Source organism: Chelmon rostratus, chromosome 18 (assembly GCF_017976325.1).
Source record: "Chelmon rostratus isolate fCheRos1 chromosome 18, fCheRos1.pri, whole genome shotgun sequence".
NCBI classification, from domain to species: domain Eukaryota; kingdom Metazoa; phylum Chordata; class Actinopteri; order Chaetodontiformes; family Chaetodontidae; genus Chelmon; species Chelmon rostratus.
Genome location: NC_055675.1, coordinates 12,867,042 through 12,893,340, shown reverse-complemented (window position 1 = coordinate 12,893,340; position 26,299 = coordinate 12,867,042). Strand labels below are relative to the sequence as shown.

The following is a 26,299-nucleotide window of genomic DNA, read 5'->3' as shown; positions in this document are numbered from 1 at the left end:
CATTAGCCAGCCGGGCGTCTTCTATTTGCGATGTCCTCTGTTCGTTTCCAAGTGCATCTCAGCTCCACAGAGAGGAGGAGAGTCCAATTATTTCCCCCCAAAGCTGCAGAGTCAGATATTACATCCACTATATAGGCTGTTAGCCCCATAACAGGCCACCTCAGCTTGAAATGGATGGACTTACTGTGCCTGTAACCTTTTACAAACCAATTATAGACTTTATGTGAGGTATTTGCTGCTTTTCTCATTATCTAGAGCAATCCATTACAAGCTCAGTGTCAGGTCATGCAACTGTGCGTCATGAATAGGCTGACGTCGCTTCAAAATATTGCCGGAGTGAGGAGGAACGTCCCCTTTGGCTAATGTGCGATGGCTTGATTCCTCCCTCGCGTCGTGGGAGGAAGAAGCTGAGGTTCAAAGGGGAGACTCGAGTGAAAAGAAGTGAGAAGTCACGTTTACGTGCCGCAGTAGCTTGTAAAACATCAGATCTCTTTAAAAGCTCCATTTTCTCCAAGCACTCCGGTGTGAGGCAGGCCTTTTTTGAAGTTGTCACCTTGGAAGAGCATGTTAGAAAGGTTGAGCGTTTGTGGGCGGGAAACACTGAGTTTAAAACACAGAGAGGGAGAGATGTGTGTTTTCAAAAGTATCCTTTCACTGTGGCCGTGGCCTTAGCTAGAAGATGGATTCTGCCTCTCGCCGTACTTAAGGGCACTTGAACACATGCCGGCTTGTACCAGAATCCGCCTCAGGTTGAACAAATCTTAACGAAACGCCCACAAGTTTCTGCGTCCCACGATGAACTTCCTCAAATCCAAACAGCCGCAGAGGAGAGCTGCTCTGGCTTCAAGCCAGACGTGAGGACGCCTCAGGTGAGCCGATGGACTTCATCCAACACGCCGAGCGAACGCTTCACAGGTAACACTGAGGCGCAGGTGTGTGCGTTAGTGTTTTAGTTTAGAAGACGTGAGCAGTACCTTTATTTCCAGTCTTGCAGGAAGATTATGGCACCCAGAAACCTTTTAACTCTTCATCTTTTTATCCATCACTCCAATAATTACTAATCAGGAATGTCTATTTTACTTCACTGACATTCACTAAACTGTTTCTCTCTCTTAAGAGCTGCATCTTGAAACAGCTGATGTCACAGGGGAAATGCCAGTTGGTCACATCACCTGTTGAAGTGTTTGAATGACACAGCTGTTAGTGGTAAATGCTGTGCCAGTACGTCTGTGTAATGGCACGTGAAGGAGGTTGCAGCTCCAGAAGGTCAAACTGGCTCATGTGAATTTAGCTCAGCTGCTACGTTCTAGAAACGTATCTGTGCACGAATGCCGAATCTGCAAAGATTTTGGTACCAGTAGCATTCTGGTTTCTGTTTGGAGTTTGGTGTAGGCTAGTATTGAGAGTCGCATTGACCAATCGTGTTTCAGCAGGGTTTGGTTGCATGCAGTGGAGGGCAAAGAGGCGCAACCATGGACCCAACCAGCCAACGACCGTCGTCTGAGGTCAAATTCAGCTTTTAATTAGCTTTTCCACCCTGGATCAATCTGCATTCATATGCATACATCTGTTTACGGTGATCTTTTCATCTCAAGTTGCTAATCAGACTGTAAACAATAATGCAAGAAGTAGTCTTGGCAAAGGAAAGTATGAAAGAAAAATGGATGTTGTGTCACTGTGTAGCGAATGAACGAACATTGCAGCCACACAAGTGGCAACCTCCATAGCTGAGAAATGAAGCCAGCAAGTGCTAAGAAGTGCAGTTCCTCCAATGACCACTTGAGGCTGGCACCAAAAGAGAGTCAATCCCCATAGACCCCATGGCCAACTTTACAGCAGAAAAAAAAAAAAAAACACATTTACAGCCTGGTTCATGATAGCTGTATGAGGGGTGAATTTTTATACAGTTAGCAGCTAGGTCTTAGCAATCAGACTTCATTCGGTCCACCTCAACATCTGCCTCCAATTAGTACTTTGATACTTTAAGTGCATTTTATTGACTATACTTATGAACTTTTACTTAAATAAGATTTTTCTGATAGCCATGAATTATGGCTTTGTTGTTTGATAGCTAATGGTTGTAGCCTATCAATGCATGATCAGTAATCGGAGGAAGTATGTAAATGTTTCATTTGAATATGTGATGTTCTAATAATGTAAGCTATTATTAGCCCTGTTAATCATTGTAAATCAGCCTCCAGATTGAAATAAAAGGAAAAGAGAAGGAATGAGGAATGCAGATTTTGTTAATAATATTGATCTAATTTGCCAGGGTGAATATTTTTAATCTCCGTGCATCTCCCATAGGCTCAATAGAACTGGCACCACATGGAGCATAAGAACTTCCTCCTTTGATAGTATACCCTGTCGCTCCTCTTCACACACATTACTGTTTGCTCAGGCCCTTCAGTGCTGCCCTCTGACTTTGTCTCATCTGCTCTGCAGCTGACTTCCCAGCCCGCTTCCTCACCTGCAGCTCATTCCATCATCAGCCTTACTACATGTAATGATCCGATTCCTTTGTTCCTTGCCAGATTGTTGTGTAAGTTTCATGTTTTTCTGTTCCCAAATCATCTGTATCTGTTTTTGCCTGTTTATTGGACTTTGGATTCATGACCGCTCGTCACTGGGTTTGCTTGTGTTGACCCTGGTCTGCCACCCCTTCCATACAGGTCTTATGTTCCTCTGTTCACGTTATAAAATATCACATAGCTATACCATCCTGTTACCTCATACTCTCCACCTGAAACTGCTGAAATATAACTGCTCCAGATGACATTCTTTAACAGCTTGATGAGCAGAATCATCTCTCTGCTTGTGTAATTTAATGTTTTCTAATATCAAGCATACAGATTGTTGCCTCCATGTGTGTACTGAACTCATACACAACAAAGTTTTGTTCATTTCAGTCTGTCTAACCCAGATGCCAACGTTTTAATGTTGCGGATGTTAATAGATTCCTCAAGGGGACAGGGCTTAACTTTCTGTTCCTGTGGACCAACACACAAACAACCTCTTAGTCACTTACCAGAATGTTATCACACAATGTTCCACATTTAACTTTGTTATGGTTGGTAATGGGAACAGCCCCAGTGTGTTAAGATAAAATCAGGCTTCCCACAGTGTGCAGTAACTGCTTTCATTGTATGCTGCAAGTGATCCAATTATCCAAAGTTTAATCATACTTTAAAGGGCAACTCCTACAAGTTTCTTCTTCTTGCCCTCTATAAGGGTAGACACATGCTCAGCCCCCCCTAATGCAAGTGGAGCAGAACATAATTCACACTGGATGTAATAGGAATGAAGGTCTCATAATGGTGCCATTGTTTTACACTCCCACAGCATCTCCCACAGGAGACCTTAGGAAGCACAGTCCTCTGCCTTTTTCCAAAGTACTTCAAATAGAAAAAAAACATGTAATTTCTGACATCCTTTTTTAAAAAACTAATTAAGCTTGCTTAGATGCTCTTACACTTACCTCACCTTTATTTCATGTTGTCTGCAGCGCTTGTGCTTATCCTTTTTGTTGTATCCATTTCTTTAGCCTGACTCACCAATTCTCCTTCATTTACTGATCTCACAGAATGCCTCCCAACAAATTTAATACCTGAGCTTTTATGAGGCAGAGGCACAGTGGTAGCAGTTTCTCATTTGAGAAGAGGAAAAGAATTGAAACCTGTTGTGAAAATGCAATGTTTCTTTTGGGGGCAATATTGAGACTGAGGCTTCTGATATTGTAAAACGTCTACTCACAGGCTGATGTTTGTTTGCAGTTGCCTGTATTAAATTTACAATGGCTGATATCCTAACATGCTCCAGAATGGTTTGGGCTCTGACACTCATGCAGAAAACAGTAACTCTTTGAAAAAGTAAATAGATTAAAAGATTAAATGTATGAAACAGGTCCCACGCTTATGACCTGGGATGAAAATATTTCACTGTTATGCCCTTTTTACCCCTTAATTGAGGGTAAAACTAAGGGGGCCAGAAATGTTACAGTAGGTAAGGTACATTACTAACTTCAGGTTGGAAGTTTTCTTTAGAGAGGGCCTACTGAAGAGGCGGTTTAACCATCCCAGTGATGCATCCTAATTAATGCCATTAAATGCTCACAAGAATTGTTTTCGCTAAGAGAGAAATGTCCCATGTCATCACATCACATAGGAGATTACAAGATAATGTGACAAACACTGCAGCCTGCAGTGGTGTACACCAGTAAAGGTCTTGCCAAATATAATGTGTGTCCATTCGAACTGATTTAGGCAATCAGAGAAGATACTTGCTTAGATGTTTTCTTCTTAGATGCTCTACAGTATACTATAGACTAAAATCATGTTTTACTCCTTTTTTTTGGTGCTTTGTAAACACACGTTTAAGTGCCACTCTATAATAATCATTGCTGCTGCTGTAAGTTGCATTTTCGCCACAAGAGGGTAGAATTTAGTCACAAATAAGGCAGAGTTGCCGTTATTCTGCAGAGTTCAATTGTTTTTTTTCACTTAAGGCTTGTTTTATTTTTTGTTTTTTACACTATTATTATGCAAATACACAAATCACAAACAAATGCATAACATATCAGTATGTAGTTTTCAGAGAACCACAATAATGTGCAAATAGTTATAAATAATGCTTTCCTTTTTTACTTTTTCTCTTATTGAACGCCACAGATGATCATAACTGTTTAATAAATTTGCAGGACTCTGAATGGAAATTTCTTTTTTTCTGTATTTTTTTACTCCCCTGTGGTACCATTAAAGGTTCCTGTGATTTCCTTGTCTGATGCTTGGAGTTTATAGTTTGCTTTGAAAAGGTATAATGAGACCACTACGGACCATACTCACAAGGGCTCAAAACAGCATGCATGATAGCAGGTGGGTGACAGTATGCTGCAGCAGAAGCATCGTATTAAATGAGATAAAGTTTGACTTGTTTGAGGTGGTTTAAGGTAGTGGAATTGAACATAAAGATAGAAACATGGGGGAAGAAATGGTATGTACAACTCATTTGCAGTTTTTTGCACCAGAATGATTTTCCTTGCAATGTGGGATAGGCTTTAAAAACCATTGTGTAGTAAGATAAGATGTATAAAAAATAGGCTGCAACTAATAAATGCTAAAATACAAATCAGAAAGTGTCATTATATGGCGCCGCCTGGGGATGAACAATGGAAATATAGGTCTATAATATATGTCTTAACAATGGAAAATCCTGGCCCAGCCCTTTTCTTAATCACACATAACACCAGATACTATCCTCCTCATATATTTCACAATATAATGTTAATTATAGAAGTCCATGACACTTTTTATGTTAAACTTTTTTTTATATTTATAATAAACACATTCATTAATTAAGTGCTGCTTAGGACAAGCTCAGAAATTGGCTTATATACCAAAATATACTACACATTGTGTGAAATCATGTCCAAATTTGCCTATAGGCAGCCTAAAGCCTACATGTTGTAAAAATGTAGCTTATGCAAATAAATTGCCCCACAGAGGCTCTAACTCATCCCCGGCCAAAAGGCAAAACAGGGGGGACACAAATATGCGAGGGGACCTCCTTTGTTCGACGTTTAGTCACCTCTGTGGCCCCTGGAAAACCATTAAACGAGGAGGACTTCTCCCAGGAGCCCGGCATTCCTCAGATTCCTCCGGTGTGATGTCAGAGCGGAGGGGACGGCGCTCCGGAGGCATCTGGGCCCGCTGCTGCTTTCACGGTCCCCGCCACGGCTGCGGCCTCTGTACTCTGCTGTATGTACCGCTTTTCAGTTATGTCAGGTGAAGCTTTTTGTGGCTATGTTTTGCTGATGTGTAGCAGTGGAGGAAAAAAAGATTCGCTTTTCCAACCAAGAGTTGGAAGAGGATATTGATACCACTCTCATGTCTGTATGCTAAACATAAGCAGCTAGCAGCTGGTTAGCTTATCTTAAGACTTGAAACAGTGGCAAATAGCTACTCTGGCTCTGTTAAAGGAAACAAAATCCACCGACCAGCACCTCTAAAATGATCTTATGAACTTTGTACATGTTGTTGTTGGATAATCTGTACAGACACCAAAGTGTAAAAATGACAAAGTTGCGGTTTAACTGGGGGTTATGAGCTAGATTCAAGTTTTTGTGCTAAGCTAAGATAACAGCTGCCGGCTGTGGCTTCATATTTAACATACAGATGCAAGCGGTATCAATTTACACATCTAACCCTCAGCAAGAAAGTAAATAATGTAAAATAAAATGTCAAACTGCTTCTTTAAGGAAGTTACTATGCAATTCATGATGTTGACCATCAACTGTCAAACACCTCAGATATACTTTTTGTCAAGTGGTTCGGAACTTTTTGGTTTGTGACCTCTTGAAACAAAACTATGCCTTCTTGTGACCCCATCTCATGTACTTCCCCCTCTCTCCTGTTTCACTTCCGTGATTTGTAGAGTTAAAATTATCCTGTAATTCATTTGGAAAACAACACATGTCTGAAAATTAGCATACATAATTTGGTGCTATGTTGTCACAGGTAATACGTTCATTTTCTGCTTTAATATCCTTTTAACTGCCTCATGACCACCCTGGATTTGCGTGCGACCCTTTGTGAAGGTCCCGAACCATTGCTTTACACCCCCTTTATAGGACGTTCAACGTGAAACTCGTGATTCCAGCACTTTCTGCCGCTTTTGAACGCAGCACAGGCTCCTCTCTCCCCTTTCCTGAACGCCTCCATTGGACTGGAGGGACCACTACTATAAACATACGTACAGTCCCTGCGAGAGAGGAAGACCACGTCGTTGTTATTCACGGTCAAGTTGGAGAACTTTTGGTGACTGTTTGTGCTTTTTGTTCTCCTTGAAAAACTTAACACAGACCAAAAAGAAAACAAACCCAAAAACCTTGGGAGTTGAAGCAGCTCCAGGTGGAGTTTTTGCGACTGCCCCTGCGACTTTTTCCTCTGAAAGTTGCGCTCAAATGATTCCAGAGTCTCTCGAGATTTTGTTTTCCGCATGGGAACTTAAACGTATTTAGAGGAGAGGAAAAAAGAAACACCACTCTATGAGGATTATCTCTTTGCTGTGAAGTTCAACGCCGTCGAGTAAAGAAGAGTTTCTCCGGCGGGGAGCAGAAAACGGCATGTAGCGCAGGATCGAGGGTGAGTTGTCTTGAACAGAAAAAAAAGGCTTCTCCAGGAGTGTGTGGTTGTGCTGCTGATCGTTTCCAAAACGTCTGGACGATCTGGAAGCGGAGGAAAACTCTTTTTAAGTCCCAATCAGCAGTGTTAAAATGTAGGCCAAACGGCTTGGCCACGTAGGGCTGGCAGGGGATCCCAAATATGCCCCCCTCCACCCCCCAACCCCGTCCTTCAGAACAGAAACATACATTAAAATACAGACAGAGCCCCAGATCCTCTACGCTTGATGAGATGTGAGCCAATATTCACAGGGAGCTAAATAACCTGTAGATAACTGGAAAGCGGTGGTTACACCTCTGATCATGGCAGCCTGGAGCCCTCTTCTCCAGAGTTAATGAGCTAACCCTGAATTTAAATGAACACACTTGGCTAAATGGGACTTTCTGCAGCCCTCTGCAGGACCAGCCCCCCTTTGGGATCCAGTTGGGACATCTTTCTGGGAGGCAAATTGGCACACGCCAGGCAGAGTTTACACCACCTGGATGGTCTAGATCCTGCTCTGTTATTACACCTAGAAATGACCCTTTTACACTGAACACAACCTGCACGGACAGAAGCTTGTTGACTGTGAACGATTCATGGAGTCGTCCAGTTACAGTTGGACATGATGGGCTTGGATGACATGGTGTGTGTGTGTGTGTGTGTGTGTGTTTAACCCTGGCCATGATGACATTACCACCTTGCTGCTGGGCTGTTTGTCGTGCTCTCACCCTGTGTGTGTGTGTGTGTGTGTGTGTGTGCACAGAGCATGCATGTTTGCGTGAACAAGATGTGTTTGGACACGCACCTTGGACTGCCACCATTACTGTAAAAAGGGGAGAGTTCTGTAAAGACAAATATAGCATAGTTGCAGGAGGCGTAGGCCCTACACACACACACACACACACACACGCACACACACACACACACACACACACACACACACACACACATCTGGCTATCTTTATAAGCTCAAAGGCATGCTGTGTAAATTATATGGTGCCAGAGCAAGTGGCTTGGGGAGTACACAGCACTTTAAAAACACTGGTGGAGAATTTAAAGGACCAAAAGCCAGAGTAGTAGGTTCCGCCGTAGCCTCCATCCCTGCTCCATCCATTCTCATCTCCTTTGTGATCAGGCTTGTTTACACACAAAGGAGAGTGTTTAAAGATCTAATATGTGTCTACTTACTTCCAGAAAGGCGGTGCTGCTCATTTTTTGCCCCCTCCGTATCCTTCCGTCTTGTTTGAAAGCATAAAAGGAAAGTTTCGAGGTGCTGCTGACGTCCCACAGGCGTGTTTTGTTTAAGGTCAGCGTGGTACGATTATAATAGGTGTTTACTGCATAATGTGAGCCTGCATGTAAAAGGAAAAGTGGCTATTGTTTGTGCAGCCAGTGGTCGCTTGAGTCTAAAGGCCATTTGATTGCTATGTGGGACAAACATACTTGTAATTTTGGTCAAGTGCTCATGCTGCAGCGCAGGAAGAGCGAGAGGGAGAAAAGTTAGCATCTCTGGTGTAGCCGTTGAACTGAAGGCAAAGAAACAGACAGAATTCCTTCTAAGTGAACTTGTGGTTCTCTTGTTATTCTGCAGCGCCGCAGTGGCAAGATGATAACACTGGAAAAGGCTGCGACCTCTTTCTCTTTCGCGAAATTTGAATTTGAGAAACTGTAGTGATGCAAACTAACGCTGTCCAAATTAATGATAAAAATCCCTTTAATGTGGTTTTGCATTTCCGAAGATATGCTTTGGTTTTGAAACGATAAGCCCATTAATCGCTTTATGGATAACAAATATAACAACAAATTTCATTATTAATTAATCTTAAATCATGCTATGTGAGGATACTATGCTTTCTTCATCATAAATTAGATTAGATATATTTGACCGGTTGGTCAGACAAAACAATCAACCTGAAGATCTCACCTTGGGCAGTAAGAGATTGCAACGGGCATGTCTCACCATGTTATGGCAGTTAATTGAGAAATAATCAGCAGATTCATTGCTTATAGTTACGGTCATTAGTTGAATCTCAAAATGTAATTAATCCTTATGATTGTCATGTTAGTGTAGCTGTATCACCCACCTCTGATAATACAACAAATAATACATCAAAAGTCAGAGTTTTGGGAAGCAGTAATTAATGATAAGGTTGTTAAAAAGGTGTAGTATAATATACAATATTGTGCACGCTGTGTTTTTAAGTCGTGTGTGTGGTGAGTGTATTGAGACTTGCAGGGATGCTTTGGTCACAGGATCTGTGAGTTGTGTAAGTGCCGTGCTCTCTGGCAGCCGGGCAGACAACAACCGAGCGGAGAGCGTGCTGCGACCTGCCCCAACTCTCCCACACTCCACCTTAGGCACCTTCCAGGTGCTGCGGGTGAGTTGTCAGTCACTGTCAGACACCTCTCCCGCCGATCAGCCCTGAAGTTTGGAGGCATGTGACTTTTTTTCCTGTGATGTGGCGGCACGCATGTTTTCAAGGGTATTTTGCGAGGAAGCGTGCGCGGGATTTAGCCCACTTCTAATAGAGCATCAAGCGGAGACGTTTTCCGTTTGATCTCAAGTTTAAAACGTGTGATTTTTCCTTTCCTGGTGGCCATGATGTGTGTTAGATGCAGCCGGATGTAAGCAGTAGCAAACCCCAAAGTGTTGCTGCTTTCATAGGCCTGTAAACTCAGTGCTGTTGAGGTCCCTGTTAGTGTTCGTGCCACAGGGTTCAGTGAGAAAACACTGAGTGGCTTTCTGGTGATTGAGCGTGTGTGTGTGTATTTGTGTGTGTGGTTGTGTGAGTGTGATGTGGTTCCCAGGAGAAGGGGGGGGGGGTGCGCATGGAAAATGTGAACAGCATCGTGGTTTGGCTGCAACACACATGACTGATGGTCCCATGCTTCTGTTGTTGAGGTGGAGAGCCGCCGCTATCAGTCTCACTGTCCGTGTTTACCCACTCCTTCCCTCCACCCTCACCCCCGTTCTCCTGAACAACTGTACCAACATGATAACAGCCTGAGAAGCACCGGTGTCATGCTCCTCTTCCCTTTCTGCCCTGATCTCTGTATCCTCACGTATCTTATCTTTCTCACTGGGGTGCTGGGAATCACCAACGCTCTGTGTGCATCTGTAAGACACACAAACACACTCACACGTGTACACACACACACACTGCACTATTCCCCTCAATTATATCTCCAAACTCTCCCTGCCTCCATGCCCACAGTTCCCAGATTTCAGTGCTGCAGGATGAGTCGGCAGCGCTACATCATTGTTGGTTTGGAAAACCAGTCTCTGGCCAGTGTTAAGCGGCGTCCCTCTTTGATCCTCCCCCCTCTTCATGTTCTTGTGACAGTGTTTAGATGGCTATGCCAGCCTCAAACATCGAGCATGCCCTATCTAGTACTGTCAACCGTGGCACAGTGCAGCAGCCTATGAATGCATCCTTCTGTTATTTTCCTGCTCTTAGGAGTACATGTGCTGTCAGATGTCCACTATCAATAACACAGAGCTGGAAAACCACATGATTTTATCATTTTATGGAGCACAAGTGGAGTTTGTTCTTTTGATTATCCTCCCAAATCATGATCTGCAGCAGTTATTCTGTGTTCTAGAAACCACATCTTTTTAGATTTTGGAGATTTGTAAGGTGATTTGGAGATTTGTGCTGACAGTTCTATCTTGCTTCCTACATCTGTCTACACCCGTAACTCAGTCAAAACTACAAAGCATCAGAAGCTGACAAATTAGCACTTGTGAGAGTAATGTTTATCTGCTGCTGCAAAATATCTGGATGCACAAAGTCCGTCAAACTCAGATACTAAAATGTGCACTGACACCTCTTACTGCACAGGATGGAACAAGGACTGCGCAGAGCACGTAGCATCCAGGCATGCACAAAGATCCAGAATTTCAGGCTGAAGTATCCTCTGCAAGTGGAAGATATTGTGGGTCTTTTTTAGAGCAGTCCTACTTGCATTAAATTGATGTTGCTGATAGTAGCAGTTATTCACAGAATAATTAAAGGTTCTCAAACTCAGCTGCTAAATTAACATCTGTCTTTCCAGAGCAGAGCTCGCATACAATAAAGGATGTAGGAATATGCTCTCAGTTTTGCATGCAATTACTACATTTCTGAATTAAGGTTAACTTTTAGCTTTTATTTTTAGCTGAACCCTTTCATCTGTGCAGAAGTGCGTATGTGTGTGTGATAGAGATAGCGAGGAGACATTGAAGGAAAGAGAGTGTGCAAAGCTACAGAGAAGACTCCTTCGCCGTCTGGGTGTCACCTCTGTGCAAATGCTCTGCTCTATGTGTTGTCACCGTTGCTGTGCTCTCATGTAGTAGAGAGAACTGTAAGTGTGTGTGTGTGTGTGTGTGCACACATGTGTAAGTGTGTGTGTGTGTCTTTGTCTCAGAGGTGGAGAGAGAGAGAGAAAGGGGGGAAATAAAGCGAGCTGGAAAGTGAAGAAGCAGATGCGCCTGTTAGAAACATACTGTCTGGCTGCTGGCCTCCACCATCTGTTTGCAGCTGCTAATGTTTGTGTGTGTGACAGACAGTATTTGTGTGCATGCATGTGTGTGTTTGTATGTGTGTAAAGGACTGTGTGCAAGCAAGTATACAGTATATATTGTGGAATGTATATTTAGGTTCCTTTAAGCGGAGGAAACATAAGAGCAAAGTTAAGATTTTTTTTTTGACACAATACACACACACACACACACACACACACACACTTACACATTGTCCTCTGGGTCAGACAGAAACCCACATGGCCGAAGTGTCAGATAACAGAGACGTGGTGTGTCCTGCTGTCCCTTAGGCATGGTGGGCAGTGTGCATGCTCCTTTACTCCAGTGATCATCAACCGGCGGCTGGCGGCCCACATCTGGCCTCCAAAAGCTTTCCATCTGGCCCACAAATATGAATGAATACAGAAAATGTGCACACCTAACGTTGCTCACCAGTGAAAGAGGTCCAGTCTGTCCTTGATTAGCTTGCCCCCTGGCAACAGGCCCAAATGTCTGTATTTCATAGTTCACCCATTCTAAAGGATCAGATTATCCTCCAACTCCATCCTCTCTACCCTGTGGACCCACCATCAAGCTGCTCGGCTACCAGGCTGGCCATTCCCTGGAGCTGACAGCCGACCTGACCCCACTTTACTCTGTGTGCTTTTAGCGCAAGACAACAGTGTGTGTTTTACTGCCAGGAGAATACAGTCTGATCCAGGGTCAGCCCTTAGCAACTGCTGCTGCTCAGGTAAACTTTGGCTGTATGCGTCCAGGAATGTGTGTGGACTTCAGAGCCGTATTTCCCCAAAGCATCTCACCACTGAGCTTGTCTTGGTTCTGTGGTGAGCCTGTGGGGTAACAGAGGATCAGAATCTTAAGAAGATTTGGGGGAAACTCAGACCAGATCTTGCTGTTTTGGTCAGACAGTAATAGTATTTTCCAAAATCTTATGTTTTAGCTCTGCTCGGAGTAACAGGTGGCTTAGTTATGAGATGTGTACGGTTCAAGTGTTCTGACTGTTTGGACGCTATTAGTCAGTTAATTGATGGACTAAACTAAAATTTTGATAGTGGATCTATCTTTAAGTCATTTATCAAACAGAAATATCTAACATTCTCTGGTTCCTGCTTCTGAAATGTGAGAAGTTGCTAATTTATCTCATTTATATCATCGTAAATTAAATATCTTTGGGTTTTTGACTATTCATTGTTCACAAAAACAATTTAATGTAATTTTCACTATTTTCCAACATTTTATGGACTACAGGATTTGTCTGGCGACTGACAGAAAATGAATTAACAAGTTTGATAGGCAATCTTTAGTCTGTAAATACTACTTGATTTGCACTCCACCGCTGCGTGATCCAGGCCTGGTGTCGTCTCACAGACCAAGTATGCGGGAGGAAGAGCAGTTACGAGCTGTGAAGCACTTAACCCGTTTGTTTTGCTACAGCGCCCATGTGTAACAGGAGGGGCGGAGGGGGGTGGTGTTGGTATGTCAGACAGAGACGAGCAACAGAGATCAGATTGATTGAGTTACGCACGCTACACTTGCGTCCTCTGCTCTTGGCGGCCTGCGCCTAATGGTCTTAGCAGTAGGCGACAAAGTGCTGTTTTGTTCCCGCTATTGTGTGGATGTGAATGGGGCAAAGCGACAGACGGGTCCGCCCTGAGACGGAGGGAGATGGATTGCACACAGCACCCAGACAGACAGACAGACACTCGGGAATAGTTGTTTAGTAATCAGTGTGTTAATAATGTAAAAGCAATTACGTCAAATTAAACATTTGAGGTGTTCGTTATGGTTTCCTGCTTTTTTTGGACTGCAGATGAGCAGCAGTCTGGTTGTGGTTTTGTTGTGTAATGCTGCCAGGCTGGCTGTTTTGGTTGGGTTATAATTCTCAGGTGGCCTCTGTGCGCTGAATCCAGACCTGAGAGGTGACTGGTAGCAAAACATCACACCCTGAGGGGGAAACCTGTGCCAAAATAGTTTTAGAGCTGTAGACACGTATCACCCTGCCTCTGCTAGCTTCTGTTGCTACACCTGTCAATTTCCCACAAGGCACGTAACGCAGTTTATAATAATAGCAGGGCAAGAGTTACCACTTCATTTCAGACAGAGGTCAACAAAAGCAGGCTTCTCTTTTGTGGCTGGCGACACCTGTCGCAGGTGGATTCAATCAACTGTGATGAGCTAGCTAATCAAGCTAACGTTAGCTCCAGGAGTTGGTTGCTATTGATTGCATGTTTGTTAAAGCAGATCAACACACAGTTTAACCTATCCCTAAAACTTTTAAAGCAAAGACCACCACTAAAACTCTTAAAAGACTATATTGGTCATAAACCGAAACCATGCACACTGCGTCGGGACGTGCAGAAATCTGTTGCTTGCTCTGATGTTACAGTTGCTAAGCTGCGATTGGCCGACCGCTGTTTTGGGGGAGGGTCAATCAGCATGCTGGCTGTGACAGAGCTACAGATGCTGGGAATAATAATCAGCCATCTTTCTTTAAATTTGTCATTTGGCAGGCTGACAGAGCTGTTTGCCTGTCTAACTGCATGTGGGAGCACGTGCACCTCTTTATTCTGTTGTTCAGTTAAGAGTGTGCAGGTCTGCGAAGTCAGACTCATCTTTTTGAGTTTACTCTTTGATGACTTTTTATGAATCGATTCCTGCACTCTAAAGAACTTTTTATCTTGACTGATTCATAAAACAAATGCAACAGCGCTGGAGGAAGGATACGCTCGTGGTGATGTGGTTTTAAACACCCAGAAGAAAGGGGGAAAAAAATCTCCCTTTTTTGTTTTCACCTTTTTGCCCCTCACCACACCAGTCTTGGGGGATAAAGAAAAAAAAAAGCACAACAAAAGATGGGAATGGTTTCATTTATATTTAGCTAAAGCTTGCTACTCTGAAAAAGAAAAACAACCTCTTCCCTCAGTTTTCCCTCTCGTTTTCTCCGTGCCACAAAATTACAATGTGCAAATTCATAAACGTATACGCTGTTTTTGCACGCTGGAAATAAACACGACGGTCAGGAGAGAATGTCGCTGCAGTGCTGTAGCGGCGTTGAAGCAGCGTTTTTTTTCTGTCGAGGAGTGGGTTCAGGCCCAAGCTATTGTCTGTCTGTCTGTCTGGCTTTACTCAACCGCACACTCCCAACCATGCCACTGATTACTAGTTTAGAGTTGCACTAACTGCTGTCTGGTCCTTTGGCTAACCTCCGAAGAACCTGGTGGGTGTGTGTGTGTGTGTGTGTGTGTGTGATCCTGTGTGTGTGTGTTTGCGGTGTTCCCTGTTCATGCATGTCTATGTTTGTACACTACACAGTGAAAGTATGCGTCTTTATTTGTGTCTTTGTGTATTTATCTGCGTCTGTATACTTGTTGACAGGGATCTCGCAGGGCCTGTGTGCTTGGGAACATTTCTCCAGGCATTTGGGGGGGGGGTTTACCGTCAACCTGTGATGTCACTTCCCCTAAGCCCGAGCCCGGGGGGGAGGACCAGAGGGGCCGTGGTTCGGGTTGGGTGACGGCCGGGGTCACGGTGGCCACATATCCCAAATCGAAGCTGATTTACTCACCCGTTGTAGCCCAGTTATTCACATGCTGTGGCTTTCTTGCTGTGTGTGTGAGTGTGTGTGTGTGTGTGTGTGTGTGTGTGTGTGTGTGTGTGTGTGTGTGTGTTGAACGCCCAGTTAAAAAAACACACCAATAAGATGATGCCACACTACAGTGAGCTGTCTCTGATGGATTCAGGGGTTAGGAATGTGTTACAGCTCCCAGAGGGGCACGGCTGTTACAAAAGACAAGCGTGAAGCAAGTGTGATTCAATTCGTACCAAACAACATGACTGTAAGTCAGCAGATTGTAGCTTCTCGCCCTCTCTCATTCAAGACTCCCTGCCCCCCTGGGTCTCTCTCCCCCGCTCTTCTCTCTCTCTCACACACACACACACACACTTTCCTTCCTTGTGGTGCATACTTGTGTCAGGTGTGCTCTGTTTTTCCAGTCAGTGTAGAGAGGAATCTGGGCCGGGGTCCAAGCTGACTATCAACAGCACATTGCCAGAGCCCAGGACAAGAAGCAACACATCCACTCCATCTTTACTCCTCCTTCTCCCTCTCTCCTCCTCCTACCTCCTGATCACTGGAGCATTGTCGTGCCGTATTTTGGTCTTTTCATTCTCCTGTTTACGTTTTTTTTCTCCTACTTGCACACATTCTCTTCGTTTCGGTGCATTTTGCTGTTTTGTGTGTCTGTTTTTGTGCACTTTCCTGAAGTTTCTGCAGTGCGTTGCCAGTTTTCTCTGCGACTTTTGTCAGTGTTTTTGTATTGAGGAGAAGTTCTTCTTTCCCTGCTTAGGGGGGTGTGGAGCCTTTTTTTTGGTTTTGTGGGCTAGTTCCTGTCTAACAAGGCTACAAAGTGGCCACCACCCTTGAAATGACACTGCTTTTAGCTATTTGAATTAATTCCCGTTGACAGCACCGGCATTATCCCGTAAAAGAAATCACTTGGTGGCTAATCGCCCAAGTTAAAGCTGGGTTTTAACCTGTGTGAACATTTTTTAGGTTTGCTTCTCAGTGCTGCATACTGTTTATACTACAGGTGCGAATATATGTAGTAAATATGCTCGTGTTTGTGTTGCCTTACTTCAAAAGCTCTTTCCTCATCACAGACATGAAAGCTAAGAACTGATGACTAACCCAGAGATGTGTTCAAAGTGTTCCCCAAAGACCTGTCTCAACCTTAAAACCACAGTGTGTGTGTGTGTGTGTGTGTGTGTGTGTGTGTGTGTGTGTGTGTGTGTGTGTGCGTGCGTGTGTGTGTGTGTGTCACCTTCCTCACTTATGCTGCAGTAGTTAACAGTTTTATAAGTTTCTCATTGACAACATGCATTCACGTTTTCTGTTTTGTGGCATTAGCGGACAAAAAGTGTGCCTGTGGAAGTGTATGTGCCACCGCAGCATGTGTGTGATCTTACATGCGGCTACGCTGTACGCTACAATGTCTGGCACTGTGCTGCAGCCGGGCAGAGGGAGAGGGAGAGGGGAGATAAAAAGGGAAGGAAAGGCCTCCCACACAGGCAGATATGAGACTTAGAAGCTCCATTAGTTCCTCAAAGCCAGCTGCCGGGTTCAGATGGATGTCTGCGCTCGGCTGTTTGATGTCCATTCATCCGTAGCCTTACATCTCTGCCTCTGTCTCCCCCAGCTTTGGCCGACGCCGGGCCTCATGGGGCTGGAGAGAGCCCAGCTGCCATAACTATAGGATAAAGCCGTCTGCTACCGAGCGATTCCTGCCTCTGCTAACATCATAGCCCCGCTGCCGTTATCGCCGGTGATTCTGCTAGCCTCGTCTGTTTTTTGTTTCTGCCCGTTTATGGGAGGCTGCAGGACGATAATACAGGGAGCTGTGGCATGGGAGGGTTTGATAGGAAGAATGTTTACTGATTAGAGCACCGTGTAGTTCGAAAAGAATACACAAAACTCTGCAGATAGTTTCTTGTTATTGACGAATCCTCCTTTTTTTCATCCCTACAGCACCCATTCAACCTCCCCCTCCTCGTCGTCCTATTCCTCCTCTCCGGACATCTTTGGGAATGGGCCAGCGCCTTGCCAGGGTGCATCTTTCCACCCGGTGGCGTGGCTGGCGTCGTGCGAGAGTGAGGAGGGCAGCGGCCAGGTCATAGAGCCCGCCCACCCCTCTCTCCGCTTGCTTGCTCCCAACTGACTTTTGACCTTTGACTCTGCCGTGACCTCCAGCCAGCCATGCCCTTCCGGCTGAAGCTGCGGCGCACACGGCGCTACAACGTCCTGAGCAAGAACTACTTTGTGACACGGATTCGCCTGCTGGACACCAATGTGATTGAATGCACTCTGTCAGTGGAGAGTACGGGACAGGAATGTCTGGAGGCGGTGGCCCAAAGGCTGGAACTACGGGAGGTGAGGACAAGTATTTTATTATGTGGCCCTAGTGCGTAATGATAATAACAATGATGATGATGATAATTCACTTTATATAGCAGTTTTCCTAACAAAGTTGCAAAGTGCTTCACAAAAGATAAAAACGATGATAACCAAATATCAACAATGCAATGAAATAAAATAGAAAAGATTTAAAAGCAGCGAAAGATTTAGCAGCATTATCTTAGCCAGAGTTTGTAGGGCCTGGACTGCAAAAGCCTGATCGCCCTTAGTCACCAGACAGGCTCTGGGAATGACCAGGAAGCCACCATCGGCTGATCTCACAGGAGCGCCCAGGCTCAGAAGCCGTTAGCAGATGTTTGATATGATTTGGGGCCTGCTCACGTTAAGCCTTCGTGCTCAACAATAAAATGTTTAAATCAATGTGAGAATGAATGGAAAGCCAATGCAGGGAGGCCAGACTTGGAGTTAAATGATCCCCATCTTTTTTTGTGTTTCGTTGCTTTATTTAAATGTTCATCCTGTATCAATTCTGTACCTGTCAGATATTTTTGGCCAATAGCATAATGCTCTAATCCAGATTTATTAAGGGAAGAGCTATCATGGTATAAAATGTCTGGTAAAACCTCTGACGAGAGCCAAATTAATATTGTGTCACTGTATATGTTGCCATATGCAGCACAGACATAATAAAGACAAGCAAAACATTGACTCTCCCCCTCTCCCCATGAATGCATTGTCAGTGTGTGTGTGTGCGTGTGTGTGTGTGATCGCCACGCGTCTCTCTCCACACCCTGAGTGTGTCTCCCTGCCCTCTGCTGTCTCTCTCCTGCAGGGTCCTTGTCTGTCTCTAACGAAGCGTGGCTACCTCTGTCCTCTTTTCACTGCAGAGGAAAGAGATCCTGCTCATCCCCCTGTGCCACTCACTCCACCCCTCCTCTCCATGCTTTCGCTGCGTCTCCCCTCCCTTTCCCCCGATTGTCTTTACATTTCCCCTCAACGAGGTTTAACGACCACCTCACTCTACTCACACAGGTAGAGGCGAGGCATCGTCTTCCCTCTGGACAGCTTCGCATGGGATTTATTGCTTGCAGCGTGGGGTTGCTTTGTGTGTGTGACAGGCCAGTTTGTTCACACATCAGAGAAAGAATGTGTCTGTTTGGGTGACGACTGATTGAGCTTGATGAATACGTGTGTTTAACTGTGTGTCCGCGCCGGCTGGAGCTGCTGACAAAGTGAGAGAGAGAGAGGGGCGGCGTACTTGTGCGCACTCACACAGTGTTGTGGTATTTACCAGGTGTCAGCGATGTCATAAATAAGGTGGTGTGACGCCTCAGCTTCATCTGCCGTCTGCCCCCCTGCACGCATGCCATCTCAGGACTCAGTGTGTGTGTCCTTCTGAGTTTGTTGTTTTCGTCTTTACTGCGGTACCTAAGGCCTTGAGTGTGTGTCTGTTTGCATGCGAGGAAGGAGCGTTTGCGGCCTTGCAGCTGCAGCTTTACGACTTTTCGCTACAGTAGTGAACAGGTGCGCTTACCTGTGATATGAATGACACACGTACATGAAGCCAATGAAACATGGTGTCTCATTAGTCGTACGGGGGCTAAAACTATGAAAAAAGCTTGACAAACTTGGCAAGATCTTTATTTATGAGACCAAAGCAGCTCAAAAGAGCCGTTTGTGAGGGCTGCTTACAAAAGCAAATGTTTCATAAATTACTGTATCTCCAAAATTCCAGATAAATGTGCACATCTCAGGGCTCATGCATAGCTTGTTTGTTTTGATAAGTGGAACGTGACAGGAAATCATATCATGTTGCAAAGCATGGCAGCATGTTCAAACCTGCCCCAGGTCCATGTAAACAGGATTTCTAGCATTGTGTTTTCAATGTCAGAATCATCAAATGTCAAGAAACCACCCCAAAGCAGACCAGCACTGCGTTCAGAGTTGAGGTAGTGGCTGATTCTTGCAGCACCTCTGAGCTCATCTGCTTACCCGCTTGCTCTTGTTTGGACCACATGTTTTAGATGAGCTGCTCACCAGTTTAAATGTTTGATCGTATCACTTCAAAGGGCCTTTTGTCGTCGTGTTGTTTCTGCTGTTAATACAGCTGAGTTGTGGTTCATTTTCAGATAACATGTGGATCTCATGATGAAATCATGAGTGAGAGACTTAGTCTTCATTTTGATTTAGTCAGATAGGATGGTTGCCTATTTCTTTTCCCCTGGGGGAATCTTACTGGCAGTGAGTGTGCTCTAATATTTCTGTTTAATAGAGTTACGCTGTTGACATCAAAGGTTTGATCAGATTTGAAGGAAAAATATGTGCTTGTTGTATTTCAGCTGCTTGTTAATCTCCTCTCTGCTCTCTTCAGTTGTCCCCAATGTATTTCTGTACTAATTTCCAATTTCCCTCCTAAACCAATTTCTCCCCACCTCTACAAACCCATATTTCCCACCCCAACACTTTGCCTCTTCCATTTAACACATTTCCTCCGTCTCCCTCTGGTCTCTCCAAGTCATTTCCTCCACCTCTTTATCCCTCTCCATCCATCTCACACAACTCATCCTTTCTTTGCTTCCTCCTCATCCCACTTCCACTCTCCTCTTTACGTTCCATCTTGTCCTGTTTCCTTTCCTTTCATCTCCATCCCTTGACGCTCTGCACCACACTGACCCTCTCTCTGTCTCTCCCTACTTCTCCAGACCCATTTCTTTGGGCTGTGGTTCCAAGGGAAGACCCAGGCCCCGGCCCAGCGCTGGGTGGAGCTGGAGAAACCCCTCAAGAAGCAGCTGGACAAGTTTGGCAATGAGCCACTGCTCTTCTTTGGAGTCATGTTCTACGTGCCCAGTGTTTCCCGGCTGGAGCAAGAAGCTACCAGGTAAAGAGTCTCCAAACAGCACTTACAGTATTTCAGACACCCACATACCTGCTGTGTTAGCTTATATCCACTTACAACAGCAACAACCTTATCTACTGGTGCCTTGTAAATTTCTCTGTTGTAATCTGTAATAGTGCAAATACCATGTAGCCATAGCCAATATAGCCAAACTGGCCATATTGTCATATATCTTGAGCTAAACATAGTAAAGCAGAAATAGAACAGAAGTGGCCTTTAGTGTCTGATATCATGTGCGTATTATCATTGATCACAGAGGTAGAGTTTGGTCAAGAACACAACTTAAAGCTTATGCGTCTGTGAGGAGGAAGAAAAACTAGCATCTATCACTGTTACCATGGTAACACTGATTGATGACATACTGTAGGAGGGAAAGACTTGCATCAATGTTACTTTGTGCATTTTCAGCCTGTAAGGTTCATTATTTGCTTTGACTTCCGTGTGATACATCTTATGTGTGATCTTAGAATACCCTGGATGGCTGTTTCCCCCGGTTAGAGACACAGGCGACCAATCAGAGCTAGGAACAGGGCTGTCACCTCCCTACTGAGCGAGGGAGCGTGGATGAGATTGATGCCATGCCAGTCTGGTTATCAGGCTATGGTATATTTGCATCATCACTAGCGGCCATTTTCTCCTAATACCACAGTGTGTGTGTTTGTGTTTGTGTGTGTGTGTGTGAGAGAGAGAGAGGGAGGGTGTGAATGAGCACCTTTAGCTTGCTGTGAAAAGGGCATCCAGGGGTCAGTGTGTAGTGGACAGTCTGCCATCTCAGATTCCTCACTCACATGCACACACACACTCGGCAGGTCTGCCTCGCACTGAGCTGGTGAATTCGGGGCTTCTGCTTCACTGGATGTGGGAAAGGTCGACTGCAGGTCACAGCTTGACGTTTTGACGCAGTTAGTTTTAAGGTGTGTGTGTATTTTTGAGAGGCAGGACTACACATTGAAACAAAATCATCATTTGTCAGTCAGTGATTACCCTGATGCACTCACTCTGTGTGTGTGTGTGTGTGTTTGTGCGTGCATGCATGCGTGCGTGTGTGCGTCTGCAGGTTCGTTATACAGAAGCCATGATCTGCTCTGGTAAAGGGATGGTATTCCAAGAAACCCCTGCAGGCTTTCATTGTGTTTGTGTGTCTCTGTCTCTCTGTGGTGTGTGTGTGCGTGCGTGTGCGTGTGTCTGTGTATGAGGGGTTATGGGGTTGAAGGGGTTATGATGGGGCCTTAGGGGCAATTTAAGGAACAATGGTCTCCTCTTTTTCTCAAGCCCCCTCTCTTTCTCTGACAATCCCTGTACATAGTGTCACCCCTACTCCTTTTTATCAAGAGCAGATCTCCACATCACTCTCGTCCCACATTTTTAATCTCTTTCTCTTGGTCCCTTCAACCTCCTTTTTTTTCCCCCTCTCTCTCTCTCTCTCCCTCTTTCTCCTTTTCTGTTCAGTCAGGAATGTTGGCACAGCCGTCCAGCGTAGGAGGCGGACCACACATTCCTCCGAGCAGAAGTGCTGGGGGTAAAGGGGGTGGGGGATGTCTGGTTTACAAAACACACACACACACACATACACGCGCACACACTCTCTCACCTCACACACCTCGCACACTCCCCCAAGAATCCTCTCAGAAGCCAGCTGCAGCCCTGTCAGAAGAGTTAGTCACAATACAGCACATTGTAAGAACATACGCGCTCCCCGAGGCAAGCCGTCCTAAAAGCCTCATCCCTTTTTTCTTCACATCAAGTTGCGGACAATCCTCACAACTTGTTTGATGAAGTTCAAAACACATCTTTTTTATCACCTAATTAAGGGTTCACCAAATCTTTAAAAGCATGTTTTGCTCTTATAACTGTCTCTACTTTCCTTTGAGGGCTCCCATCAATCAGCGTGGCAATGATAACACTTACGACTGACAGCCCTGTTTTTATAATGCAGGTGATCTATTGACTTACGGTCGATTTGGGTCAGATCCAGTGAAGCAGATCTTTGTTTTTTTTTTCCCCACACCTGGTCTGAGAGGGTGGGGGGGGCAGAAGTCGGAGAAAAAAATGACAGAGGCGAAGAGGAAGGCAAGTGGGGACAGAGAAAGTAAAAGTCTGGCAGCAAGACTTGGCTTTGGGTTTGTACCTTGTTATTTATGCGGTTTTAGCCTGCTGCCCGCATGTGTTTTTGCTGGAACTTACACATATTTATGTATCCACAGAGAATAGTATGTTTGTGCTCGAGTAGGAGTGAGTGGATTTTTTTTTTGTTTGGGTGCTTTGATTTACTGTTGCACAAAACCCCTTTTGGAGGAAAGTTGCTTTTAGAATAAGAACATTACATCCTACTTTGTGACCTTAAAATATATGCAGTTAAATTTGTTTCCAGCTGAGATGTAGGTCATGGGTGTTCATTTTAGCAGCAATTAGTGTGGACGGTAAGAAAAGAACAACAGAGGAGTAGGTTTTACGAACGAATTCATCACAACTGGTTGCCAGAAACCAGAAAGACGGAGTGTTGACTGTGTCTCGTCTGAGTAAATGAGATTTACTGTGAACGTAATGTGAGTTTTATAATGTGGTCAGGTCTTTGAAGTTCAGTGTTTGACTGATGTGTAACCTGATACTAGATCTCCCTCTCCTCTCTCATCCATTCATCTGTTTCTCCTTCCCTCTCTTCCTCCCGCCACGCAGCTGTGAAAATTACTCAGAGCAGGGGGCTAAAGTATGTTTTTGTGTGTGTATGTGTGTGAGGACCGGCTACATATTCACACCAGTAATCCAATTATGAAGCAATTAAGGCAGTAATGCAAGATAGTTTGAGCCCATATAAACACTGTGTCCTGATAGTTGCAGTTATTACCGTAAGATAAGTTCTCCATATATTTTTTAAAAGCTTGTTTTGTGAAATGCTTCTCAAGCCAAGAGAAGATGTTTCCAGTCAAGATGTTTCACCCTGTCTCTGTCCTCGCCTCTTCATCTCCAGAGATTCTCTAAAATACAAACAAACGTTCTTTGGCATTCTTGCTCGTTTTTGTTTTTTTTCCTGCGAACACATCTTTGTGCATGCTCTGCAGTGCTGAAAGCTAATAAAAAGCAATGCCTCGGAGCAAGTTTTTTGTAGGAGCATTCCCACCAAAATGGCCAGAAGGATAAACCACAGGGTTTGAAGTTTGGAGGATCGTTAGCCAGAATGGTCCTTTACATGTCAACCTATAAATCCACACAAATTGTTTGGAGTGTTTTGCTAATGAGATATCCTCTTTCTTTGAAAATCTTTGGATTTTACCCCACACACATCTTGCAGACAGTGTGTGTGGTTAAAGCCTTCTGTTTCTTCCGTCTCACTGATATGAAGGAGGGGCAGAGTGGCCCAGAGAGAGAAAGTAAGGAACCTAAACAGAAAGCTGTTGACCGGAGCGAGGCCAGCTGGCCTCAGCAGCCCCCAAGGCTAACAGCACCAGTAGCCTTGAAATCCTAGCTTTGTTCAGCTAGTTTTCGCTAACACACACACACACACACACACACACTCGTGTTTCCATCACTTTTGAGGACATTGCAAACCTATCTCTAACCTTAACGCAAGCCTTCAGCCTAAAATTTAACGATTTACATTATGGAGACTTGCGTTTTGTCCCCAAAAAGAAGACATGACCCCACAGTCTGACTGTGTAAACAGATTTATGTTCCTACAGTGTGAGTAATACACACACACACACACACACACACACACACACACACACACACACACACACACACACAGCTGTACTCTGCTGTGCCCCTTGCTGATTCAACACATTTCAAAGTGAAATCCTCCTGCCTCCCACAGAAGCCGTCTGGACCCATCCAGGGTTGAGGGGGTGATCAGGGTCATACCATTGCAGAGGTGGAGGGGGTGGAGGAGGCATATGGACACACACACATTCATGCATGCATGCACATATGCTCGCAGGCTTGTTGTCCAGGCCACTTGGACATCTGGCAGTGTGTCTTGAGCGGGGCTTGAACATGCGTGGGCATATAAAGGGCTCTTTGTGCCTGTGTGGCGCCTGGAGTGCCAGCAGAGCACTCTGCCATGGTGGAAGTCACAAGTAACTCTTAGTGAAGAAAGCCCTACCTCATGTCTATGTCTGTATGTTCACCTGTTATTACAGCACAGTGATGTCATTCTGACATGCCAGGTGTGTGTCGCCATAATGACGTCTTTGTGGACATGGCTTAGGCGTAATAGTCTCTGTGGCCAGAACGTGACAACACTGTAGGACGTGACACAAAAATGAATCATGTTTTTATGGAGCGTATATTTTATTTACTTGTTCAAAGTCATTTAAAAGATCAACATGTTTTCTCAAGTACCTCCGATGGTATGTAGCCATGCAGATTTGGTTTTATTAGCTCGGGTTTTTAAGATTTGTGTCAGAGGTTTAGGCTCATCCCAATGCAATAAAGGTAAAGGGAATTTCATTTGTGGTCCTTGTGGCAGAGAAAATGACAGAATTCCCATTACGCTGGATAATCCACAGACCTCACTGTGACAGTTTCCTTAGACTTAGACTTTCCTTAGACACTGAAGGAATAGTCCTATTAGAAATGGCTGACATTGTGTTCTGCACATTATCCAGAGGAATGGGGACAGATAGGCATTTAGATGTAATATTTCAGTGTTGTTGGTTGTGCTTTACTTTGGACATAAACCCTGTTAGAGAATAGTAGCTGTAACTCCACAGGCAAAACTTTGCAGATCTTATGATCATTGTCAAGTATCAACATAGTTGAGGACAGGATGGTCTTTATTTTAGCAATGTTGAGACTTCAGATGGATATAGTTTATCTTTATATGGTGGATTCAATATGCCGCATGTGGACTAGCCACTATGGGGCTAGGCTAAAACACAAACATTATCTTGTAAGGCTTGTATGGCTTTACATTGAACTTGCACTGAACATAAATGTGTTCTGATGCAGCATTTAAATATCTATAAAGTGACAGTTGCTACAACAACAACAACTAAAGCTGTCTAACCAGAACTTCAGCCAACCAGTCAGCCAACAGCTCTCTGTATTTAAGTGGTTATACCGTAATTAAACAGGATAAATGTATCAGAAGTTAGCCAGTATGAGACAGGAAATGCATCCACAAAAAATTACCATTTCATTTATAGTTCTCAGAGTAAATTTGATCATTTATCTTGCTAGTAAACAAGACGGATGGCAAAAACAACAAAATCAAGTGCTGGATATCGACTGTTTTTACAGTATTAACACGAGCCCAAGATAAAACTATCAATCAAAACCTTGTACTGTAGTTAAACTCATTAAGCAACTAAGAGGTTGTTAGCTACTGTGATACTGAAGTATGTTATCTTAGTTGATAGTTGTCTTTACATTTTAGGTCATATCGCCCAATCCAAGTTTTGCTACCATAAAGAAAATTATGTGTTTATATTTTCAGACTTTTTTCTAATTCTTGCATTTCTTTGTCATGAATTGCAAGATAATTTTAACTTCTTTGGGCCTCTGAAAAGTACTAGAAAAAAAAAAAAACTAGACTGGCCACAACATGCAGATATACGCAACTTGTGTACAGGGTTCACAAGTAGACCAAGGTTTGTTTTAAGAGCCAGAAGCCTCAAAGGTTGAACCGCTGCTCTATGTGATGTTTTGTGGGTCTTCCATGAGGAGCACTCTGAGACTCTCATTTACTGCCTTTCACTGTCACGCTTTCACTTGTTCATAGTTATTTCAACAGTTTACTGTCCGCCTCTCCACCGCTAGCCTCGCATATGTATAAACACCATCATGTTGTTACCATTGAACCTCAGAATGAG

At 44.3% G+C, this 26,299-nt stretch overlaps 1 protein-coding gene across 1 annotated transcript in view; it reads left to right on the top strand.

Annotated features, from left to right (window-relative positions):
* Nucleotides 1–6,737: 6,737 nt before the first annotated feature.
* The window catches only part of LOC121621947 (tyrosine-protein phosphatase non-receptor type 14-like), a 36,233-nt gene continuing 16,671 nt past the window's right edge, over nucleotides 6,738–26,299 (top strand). The window contains exons 1-3 of the mRNA XM_041958690.1: nucleotides 6,738–7,139; nucleotides 17,207–17,608; nucleotides 20,296–20,471. Coding sequence (XP_041814624.1) covers nucleotides 17,435–17,608; nucleotides 20,296–20,471 — 350 coding nt within the window. The 5' untranslated portion in view covers nucleotides 6,738–7,139; nucleotides 17,207–17,434. The remainder of the gene's footprint in view (nucleotides 7,140–17,206; nucleotides 17,609–20,295; nucleotides 20,472–26,299) is intronic.